A 10,587-nucleotide genomic window follows, 5' to 3' on the forward strand; every position below is an offset into this window, starting at 1 on the left:
TAGGTGCTTCCTTTCTGAAAAACAGCAAACAAACAAACAAAAACATAGCTAGGGCATTCTGCCCAGTAGCCCTTTCTTCTAGAAAAATAGCCACTCTCAAGTCAAGAGAGACATCTCATCCCACCAGGCTAGAAATCAGGGCTTGGCATTGTGGAGCTGAGCTTCATTGGCCTAGCCCCTGTGGCCATGGGACAGGAGTAGTGGTCCAAAGTCTTCCTCAGTCCCAGAGGCAAGGCCACGCACAGGTCAGGCCTCTCCAGGCAGATCCTAGAGAATGGCTCAATGGCCATGAGCCAGTTTAGAGATCTAGAACTTCATGGCATATTTGCTACTAGCAAGCCTCAGAGGGGAGGGCATGGATGGGGGTGGGTGGGAATAGAAACAGGTCAGGATTTTCAGACCCTCAAAATCAACAGCCTGTCCAGTCACTGTGGACATGCTCTGAGACTCTCCCAACCCTAGAAGCAGCAGCAGACCTACCTGCCACTTGCCTTCTCCTTGGGGCAGCTGGTATCATTTCTCTTACAAAGACACAGCCCAGGGGTGACTCTGTAAGAGTGGGCCTGGCATAGATGGACCTGGGATGGACAGAGCGGGTGGATAGACAGAGCTAGAACGGACAGGCCTGGGATGGATGGGTGTAGGATAGATGGGCCCATGAGGAGGTGCATTGCTGGGGCACTTTACTCTGTTAACAAAGCCCAATTATCTTCCCATGGCACATTTCTATAGAGCAGAGCTATGCATAAACCTGGTCAGTAACAGAGTGTCTGCTGGCTCAGGGAAGCCTGGTTGGCAGGTGGGAGCTCCGACTAAGCCCCTGGTCATAGCCACCAGCTCATGAGGCTCACTTTGACCCTGGTACAACTAGCTCAGCCTTCTACACCAAGGGCTCAGGGCTCACTTCCCTGAGAAATATTTCTCTAACAGCACTGGATCCCCAGGTAGTTGCCCCCTCCCCACACACTAAAGAGGATCTTCTTCATGCTGCTAGAAAGATCTCTTCATTCAATTTCACTTGAAAGAACGGTAGGCCTTGGTGCACTGGCAGTTTGAAGAAATGTATAGGGACATTGCACTAACACTGCATCTCTCTCTCTCTCTCTGCATGTGTGTGGTACCCATGTGCCTCTCTAGGGCATGGCCAAGGAGGAGACAGAGCTGAGGTTCCGGCAGCTGACCATGGAGTACCAGGCCCTGCAGCGTGCCTATGCCTTATTGCAAGAGCAGGTTGGAGGGACGCTGGATGCAGAGCGAGAAGTTAAGGTCTAAATGACTTCTATTCCACAACATCTCCATTCTGCTCCTTCCTGCTTAACCCTGTGGACCTGGCAGGGGCAGTCCACATCACAAAACCTTTTGGGGCTGCCCCTCCCCCCCCTGCACACAGTTACTTTTAGTCCTGTGTGATGCTTACTGAGGCCATAAAAAACCAGTGTCTGTGGAGCCTAATATTGAGACTGACCTCAGCTGGAGGTGGGGCCTGCCCAGAGTGGTGCCAGAAATGGTTTAAGGGTCCTCAAAGAGCCCCATTTGTCCCCACCTAAGGGTCATAGCACCTGTAGTACCCAAGATGAAGTCATCTTTCCAAACCTTCCAGTGATGCTTTGGGGAAGCTCCCTGTAACTGGAAAACATGGAGATGAACCAGAGGCAGCATTTGAGCTCAGCTTTTGAAAGTTGCTAAGATTATTGATTCATCCAACAAACGTTAAGCTCAAACACTGGCCCTGCCTTTATCCTGTGCCTCATCGAACAGGCCCAGCTGGGAGCAACAGTGTCCCCTCTGTTCCTGCTTTCACCCAGAGCTTTGGCATACTGTTAAGTCTACATTTTGGTACTGGCTGGGTTGGCAGACGCCCTCTGCTGGGCACTGGAGACAGTGCAGTCACCAGGCTTCATGGGGAGGGCCATAGGTAAGGTGTTAACTTGGCTGTCCCAACCCAGTCCCAACTGAAACCTCCTTTCCTACCCACCCTGTCAACTGGGGTAGGGGGCACACTGTAGGAACCCTGGCTGGTGGACCACACAGGGAGACAGGCCACTTCCCTGTGGAAGGGAAGGGTTTTTCCTAACAACTCTGAAGGACAAGAGGTACTATCATTGTGTGATTCTACAACTTCAGGTAGCGAGGCAGGCTGGAGAATAAACCTTTTGGGACCAGGGAACAGTGTCAGCAGATCACAATCCCCTGCCCTGTACTCTAGGCACCCTCCATCACCCTCAATGACCCTGACGATTTGTCTGTTTTTATTTTTTCTTCCTGCCTTTCTGGGCATTTCATTAGGAGCTCCTGTTATAAAAGTTAAAAGACAAAACAAAAAGGCCTCACTCTTAGTGCCCCTGCAGCTGCTTCAGGTGATGATAACTAGGACTCACCTATCCATCCTACTCCTGGGGGCAACTTTTCCCTCTTCTGGCTTAAAAAATAGAAACAAAAATGAAAAGAGTATTTATCCACATAACAGAGGACTTTAAACAGTTCCTCTTTGATTTTTTGACTTAATTTTTACACAATCCTTGGAGCAAAGAAAATGTCTGACAACCTCTCTATGCAGATTGCCATAAAGCCCAGTGACCAGATAGAGCTAAGTGCATCCCTGGCCTGAGCCTTACTCTGTCATGGCAGGGGAGGGGCAGTTGCAGTGACCACAGTCCTCACCGGCCAACTGAGCTTGGGAGCTGAAAGAGCTGGAAGAAGAACCTTGTCTTCCCCTTCTTCATCCTATCAGATGCCAGAGAAACATCTGATGAAGGGCCACATGAAAACAAAGAATTGAGATAATTTTGCTCAGAGAGTAAAAATGTTCAAATTGAATAAAAAAAAATGACATTTAGAATAAGAGAGAAATCTGATGCAAAGGATTACCACACAATTATTTTTAAAAGTAGAAAATACAGAAAAGGTTAATGAAGAAAACTGACCACTTGGGATCCCAAACAGGCTGATTCTATATTGGAGCTGGAAATGTTACCCCTTGCTGAACAAGTCAAGGAGACCTACAGAGAATGAAGGGACTGTGAAGGTGGTATGAGAAGAGGTGGTGACTACGGAGGTGGTATGAGAAGAGGTGGTGTCGGAAGATGTGGACATGGTCTCTCCCTTATGTAAACTCAAGACTGCAGGTAGCCAATGGCCCTTGGGGCACTCACACTCCTCATCTGGAAACATGGGCTTAGGAATAACTAGAATTTCCTCTCTGCTTCAGGATTCTCTTCCCCAAGGCTTCATGTATATTATTGTGGCCCCTTAAGGAAGAGAAGAGGCAAGAGGACAGAAGAAGAGGAACAAAGGACAGTGTAGGGAGGGAAAGTTGGACTAGCTGGATGTGACCCAAAAGGGATCCAGAACCCCATGAACACCATCACAAGCTACACATTCGGCCCTGCTCCCCGCAAGCTGATGGCCCTTCAGTCCCTGTGTCCCCAAACACTGTAAACCATTTGCCCCAGAAGTTGTACTAGGAGACAGCAGGAGCAGCCATAGGTATAATGCTTTATGGTTTAGACCCTGCAAGAGCAGATTGAGTCAAGGAGATTGGCTTGGATCCTGGGTAGAAGCCCAGGTGGTGTTTGGAAGGGGTTTCACAAACCAGGGTACTGACTTGTAAAATAAGGGATAGGTTCTGTGGACCGACTGAGGGTGCTGTGTCAGCAGCAGCAACAGCAGCATCATCCAGGGGGGTTTAGGGCAGATCCATTCAGAAATGCCCTCTGTGTGTCCTCATCACTGAAGGAAACTAAAACCAACTCCCTCTTGCCAGCACCGGTGGGGCTGAGTATACCACAGGGTTCAGCCTTCTTCATTGTTATTTCATCCTGTAAACAAGTGTCTTACCCAATAAGCTCTCAAAATTGATTGATCGATTTTCCCCCCTTAAAATTTCAGTAAGATTATGTGCTTCAAATAATTCTTAAAGTTCTCCCTTTCTTAGGAAGCATCTTTTTCCAAGAAGTGAATAATGGTTATTTCTCTATTATAAATATGTGTGTATATTATAAAAATGTGTGTGTGTGTGTGTGTGTGTGTGTGTGTGTATATATATAACTGAACCAAAGGAACAGAATCCTCCAAAGCCTCCATCTGTATGAGTATGTCTTGTCTATTTTCACCTGGCCTTTAGAGAAAATTTGAAGTATCTTTCCTCCCATCCTACAGACCCGTGAGCAGCTACAAGCAGAAGTGCAGAGAGCACAGACGCGAGCAGAAGACCTGGAGAAGGCGTTGGCAGAGCAGGGGCAGGTGAGCTTCTTCTGGGGCACTCATGAGGGGCCTGGCATTTTCTACTCATCACAGGTGGGTGTGACTGGAAGAGGCCTGTTCCTTGGGGCTGCCAAATGTCCCCATTGAGGAGGTAGCGTAGTGGGTATACTTAGAAAGATAATTCAACTGTGCTGAGGATTAGCACCATTAACATGCTATTCACTATACACATCACACCACAATAACAAGTCCACAAACTGGAAGAACATGTGTCTGGCATAATTCTCTGGTAAGCCTTGAATGAAGCAGGAATCTGCCATCAGACATGCCCTCATTTAGATGTGATCTTGGTGTAGATCCTGTCAGTTCTCTTAACACAGGGCCAGGATTTCAGGTCTTACATGCCTCACCCCAGGTCCCAAAACTCAGAGCCACTTCCAGCTGGAGCCACAGACTTTCTGATCTGGGGTTCCTAGGAACTTATCCTTCAGGTAGATTAAGATTGCCCAAGATGCAGAATACATGCTTCTCAGGAGTTGTCCTTCACTTTCCTCTACCCATATGGACACCATCACTTCTGGGTTCTTCAGATTCCAGGAGCATCTATCCCCAGTGGCCTCAGAGCCCAAGAATGCCCCTCCAGCCTACTGGAACCAATGTAAAGTTGGAGGATGTCTATGTGAAGTGAGGACGGTTTATTTGAGAGCTAAGATCAGATACATGTTTCCATGACTTTCCACCCAGCCCCAGAACCTGGCCTATGATAGTCTTTGACTTGTTAACTGTTGGACATACAGACAGGATGACAATATGAGATCAATAGCCATTCTATGTTGCCAGTGTCCCAGATTTTGATGCTGTGGTGCTTGCAACCATTTACCTGACACACAGAACTAACTTGTCCCCTTGATTGACTATCCCCAGAGCTACCATACACAGGAACTTGTGGTAATGACACTTAAACTGTATAATTTACAGCTTTTTGAACTTATGGGGGGAACATTCCTGAGGCACCACCATCATTTCATACTTGCCGCCATCATATTGTTTGTGCTGGACAAAAAAAAGTGACCAAGGAAGTTGGAAACTATAAGGAGGAGGAGGAGAGCAAGAATGTCACCTCCTCCATTTGCAGAAGTGACTCCTTCAAATTTGACAAGAACTCTGCACATAACTTTGAGGAGAAGAAATTTGTAACAAAATCCAGTGTCTGAGGAAATTGGTTTCCTCTTGACTTAAACTTAAAAATGCCACTGGTACAGGGACAGACACAAGGGTTTCCATATGAAGAGGGTATGCCAAAGACACTGGACTTCCTTCCAAAGTCAGATCCTCTAATGGGGTCAGCACAGTGTCCACACATGTCATGTGACAGAGCAGAAAGCCTGCCTTCTGCCCACCTTTCCCAAATGTGAGTAAACAGGACACCTACCTTGAATAAACTGTCCTCTCTCCACCTGCATGAGACCCTTGCTCTCTCGTCAAGTCTGAGCTCTCACAGAAAATGGACAAAAATATAGGTTTTCATTATTTGAGTGAGTATGACATATGCTGTCATTTATCAGTTGAGATGACAGTGACTGTGAAATGACCTACTAAAAGCTGTGTGTTGAGTCCTTTCGTGGCTGACATTCTCTGTCTGCCAAATCATGACTTAAATTGGCTTTACAGTTTTCTCCTGCAGTATATTTATTATCTCATTTCAATTCTATTTTCAAGGATATGAAGTGGATTGAAGAGAAGCAAGCACTGTATCGAAGAAATCAAGAGCTTGTAGAAAAGGTAAACCCCAAGCCCCATATAGGAGTCTTACAAGACTTCATCTGTGCTCATGGGGTATGTGGTGGCCCCTGGTGGGCTGACAGGGTGGAGCTCTGGAAGAAGGCCCCTGATGGTCCTATTTCAGTGCTCTTCTGTGCTGCTATGCCTATAGGAGCCTACCAGGAACTCTGGGCTCTCTACCCCTCTGTGTTCTAGAGAGGAGGAGGCCTGGTTAGAGGGGAGCTGAGGACCCGTTCTCCTGGAGCCTAGGTAGAGTCCTGTGTCCACAGCAGTGTCTTGATTCATGTTTGCTGTGCTGATCTTTGTGGAAGAGTTGTGCTATCGAAAACAATAGAGTCAGACAGGCCCATAACCTCATGGTTAAGGAAGTCAGATCTCATATAGCCATAGCAGTTTGAATCTTGTACTCAGCAGCCTGGGAAAAACACCAGGTATGTGTGAGTGTGTGCCCCAAATCCTGGCAAGATGCAAAAAATGGAAGAGAAGAGATTTTGGTGTGATCATATCCCATTGTGGGGTGCTTTCTCCATTTTGATTTCTCTATCTCTCTGTTTCTCTCTGGCTAGCCATGTGCCCTGTAGCAATTTAAAAGAAAACCCTGGAATCATCCTAGTCAAAAGCCTTGTTAGGAACTACTAATAATGTTCATTAAAAGGTCCTTAGAGAGTCCATAGATGAGGCCTGGGTTTTCATTTCTGACTGAGAATTGTGAGAATGTCTCTATTTAGCCACAGCTTCTCTGACAGAGGTCATAGTGACGGGCTCTTTTGGCCTCTGGATGACTAGAGACTCCAAAAATCCTGTCATTCCTATCACCTTCCCCTACCTCCCTGTCTGGGGCTTTGTTGCCTGGAAGATTTTATTCCATGTAAGATGAGTTAGAAAGCAATACACAGCTATGGTATTATTAGTAAGCTTAATCTCTGCCTGGAACCACCATTCCTTCCCCAAGTCATGTACTGAGAATAGGTATGGCTTACATTCCAGAGCAGCTGCCTTCCATATTGTGTCTTCCCTTTAATTCAACCAGTTCTGTGAGTTGGGGTAAAGAGGTATCCACAACACTGAGGGCCTTAGACTGTGGATGACTGTATGATTCTTTAGCCCTGACTATTCTTTAGATCTAGGAATATCTAAAGAACTTTTTTTTTTTTTTTTTTTTGCTGTAGGGCATGTGTGCTCACCAGAAAGACAGAGAGAGACAGAGAGACAGACAGCAAGAAATCAACCCCCCAGGGGGGATGGCCACGCCGCAATCCCTTCTCCTCTATCTTCCTCTCTGGATCTTGGGCACGCAAGCACACGTGCCTGGTGTGAGTTTAAGCCACTGGGTCAGGGACTCGAACCATGATCAACTACATGGGAGTCCAGTGACATAGCCATTATGCCAACTGCTGGTCCCAAGAACTCACTTTTATAACAGACTCCTAAGATCACAAACTCATTTCTAAATGTGGTGATCTAATCTCCTCTTAAATTTCCTGCTTCTCAACAATGTTACAATGGCAAATAAATCTCAGCAAGAGTTTTAGAAGGGACATTCAAACCATAGCTAATGGTATTTCCCATGAACACTCAGCACAGCTCTTAAATCCGGACACCTGTTTCCATGGGCCTTATGTACATACACACATCTAAATGTTCATGTGCACATTCCGAAGTTCATGTGCACTTAACTACATGCATAATTAAACACGTTACACTTGAATGCTCAACTACACATGCAAACACTTGCATGCTTAATTTACTACTTTTTTCATTTAAAATTTATATTTATTTCTATTATTTTAAGTTTATTTATTTACATTCACTCACTGTACATCATTAAGTATACAAAATGAGATTTTTCCATCTAGAATTCACTGTATATTGGAACAATCAAAGATATTACCATACATGTTATCATCAACAAATAATTTTTCTGTTTCTTGTTTCTTATATATTTTGCTGCTTCTTCCTCCTCTCCTGATTCTCTCTCTCTCGCCCTTTGCCATTTCCTACCCTCCTCCCACACTGTCTCTGGTATCTACAGTTGTTTTCCATGCCTTTTCTTTCACATTTTATTGATTCACAAAAGATCTTAATTAATCTAAATACTTTCAATAGAAAGTGCAACTGATATGTACGTATCTATGAACAGATGTCTGACTTTAGGCATAAACCTCAGTGAGTAAAATGAATATACTCTAAAAGTAGCACCTAGCTGGGGCTATATAGCTTACTGTAGTCATTAAATAGGAATTTTTTAATGCATTTTTTTAACTTCAAGAAAAAGTTTTAGTTTTAATAGATCAAAAATTTAAAAATGTTAAGAGAAATTTGCTTAAGACTGAAAAAATCCTTAAATCTGGAACAAAGTATAGAGAAAAATCAGTAGTGTTTTAGCCAAAAGTCATAAAATTCTATTTCACCAGTTCAGTCTCATAGAATTAATCTCTTTTCTGTTGAATCTGAAGTGTTACTGTAGTCCCATATTCCTGTTTAAGTTCTGAAATTTAACATTCAACGTTATTACTGGTCTCTCCGGACTTGTTCCTGCCATTGAATTGGCCATTCTCTTGGTTGTTTTTTGTACTCTTATTTGTGTGTCTGACTTTAGCTTTCCTGGTATAGTACTCCCTTTAGAATTTCTTGGAGAGCTGGTCTGGTGTTGGTAAATTCTTTCAGGTTTTGTTTATCTGAGAATTGTTTTGTCTTTTCTTCCCATATGAAGAAATAATCTTGCTGGGTACAGTATTCTTGGTTGAAATTGTTTTTCACTTAACACTTTGAATATATTTTCCCATTCTTTCCTTGCTCACATTGTTTCCTGTGAGAGAGCTGATGTTAGCCTGATGGGATACCCTTTGAAAATAACTTGATGTTTCTCTCTAGCCAATTTTAGTATCTTGTCTCTGTCTGTGGTTTTGGTCAATCTGGCTATGATGTGCCTTGGAGAAGATCTTCTTGGGTTGATTCTGTGTGGGGTCCTTTGTATTTCTTAGGTCATTCTATTTGAATGCCTCTCTAGGCTTGGCAAGTTTTCTTCCAGGATTTCATGGAATGGATTATCAATGCCCTTATTAGTTTCTTCACCTTCTGGGATACTGATGATCTGAATGTTTGGATGTTTAGTGGTATCTAGTATTACTCATATGTTATTCTCATGTTTTTGGGTTATTTTCTCAGTGTTTTTGGTGAATTTTTCTAGGTCAAAGGTTTTATCTTCTACATCTAAAATTCGGTCTTCTGCATGACCTAATCTGCTTTTAATATTTACAAGAGAGGTTTTGATTTTCTGTATTACAGCCTTCATATCTAACAGTTCCACTTGATTCTCTTTTATAGTGTGTACTTCCTCTTTCAGATTGTGCAAGAACTTCCATACCTCCTGGAATTTGTCTCTTTTCTCCTGCATCTTTTGCAGTTCATTGTCTCTCTCTTCTTGCATCTCCGTTAGCTTTGTCACTATGAATATTCTACATTTTTTGTCCAACATTTGCATGAGTTTCATTTATTGTCTGTTAAGGATGAGGAGTTATTTTTTTCCCTTGAGGGAGAGAGATTTTCTTGGCTTCTTATATTATTTGTGCCTCTGCTGTGGTTTCTGGTCATCTGTTGGATTATACATTTTTTCCTAATTTTTAGAGTTAAATCTGAGTGTTCAGAGGCATGCAGGAGGAGGTCATCTATAATCTCTCTGCAGTACCATTTTTCTCTCTTTGTTCAGCAGATTCCATGGGAATTGATTATTACTCTGACCCTGGCTAGATCTTGGGTTCAGGAGGGTGAAGTCTGGGCAGAGAATCTTCACTTGCCCTACTGCCTGAAAGGTCCTCTCAGAGCTCAAATGTAACTGGCTTGTGATTGGCCTGTCCTGGCTAGATCTTGGGGTCAGGAGAGTGAAGTCTTGGTAACTACTTTTAAATGAAAGCACTTAAATGCAGGTGTTTATGTAGAAGTGCTTGTGTGCACTTAAGTCCATGCACACTTAAATGCTTGTGTGCACATACAAATAGTCACATGCTCACTCAAGTCAGTAATTTTCTCTGTCTATGATTGTCACAAAGTCACATTCCTGGCATTGTAGGGGCTTCACTGCAGCCCTAACTGTGCAGCATAATGCAATGAGCTCCCAACTGAATCAGATCCCTCAGAGGTCACCAATGCTCCTGAGGGCTTCGCCTGTCCCCTGAGCATCAGGGCAGGCCCATCCATCCCCTAAGTTCAATTATGGGGAGGAGGATGGATACAGCCTTCTGCCAGAGTAGACACCCTGCCCTCATGCAGCTGCTGTGTTCACATGCTATGGGCTGCATCATGTTTACCCTTCGGAAGGTATGGACTTTCCACATCAGGTTCACTCATTATTGGTTTTGTTTAAACAGAAAATTCTGTAGAGTGGCCAGAAGCCATCATCCCTTCTATCAGGCAACAATGTACCCTCAGGCCTTGGGCCACCTGGGGCTCTAACGAGTGCCAGGGAGGAGCCTCATGGAGATGTTTTGTCCAATGGTTTCCCTGTCTTTCCCCATCTCTGCTTAGATGGCTGGGCTGGACTCAGGGCTACTTCTCTGATTCTAGCTTCTCTACCAAGCTTACTTGCCCTGCCTGCCCAGCCTA

The 10,587-nt window shown here is 44.3% G+C and overlaps 1 protein-coding gene across 1 annotated transcript in view; it reads left to right on the forward strand.

Annotated features, from left to right (window-relative positions):
* JAKMIP3 (Janus kinase and microtubule interacting protein 3) overlaps positions 1-10,587 on the forward strand; it is a 96,273-nt gene that overhangs the window by 47,672 nt on the left and 38,014 nt on the right. Inside the window, 3 exon segments of the mRNA XM_027771236.1 lie at positions 1,138-1,266; positions 4,159-4,242; positions 5,923-5,985. Of these exon segments, the coding sequence (XP_027627037.1) occupies positions 1,138-1,266; positions 4,159-4,242; positions 5,923-5,985 (276 nt within the window).

Source organism: Tupaia chinensis, unplaced genomic scaffold (genome assembly GCF_000334495.1).
Source record: "Tupaia chinensis unplaced genomic scaffold, TupChi_1.0 Scaffold000197_1, whole genome shotgun sequence".
Classification (NCBI taxonomy): Eukaryota; Metazoa; Chordata; class Mammalia; order Scandentia; family Tupaiidae; genus Tupaia; species Tupaia belangeri.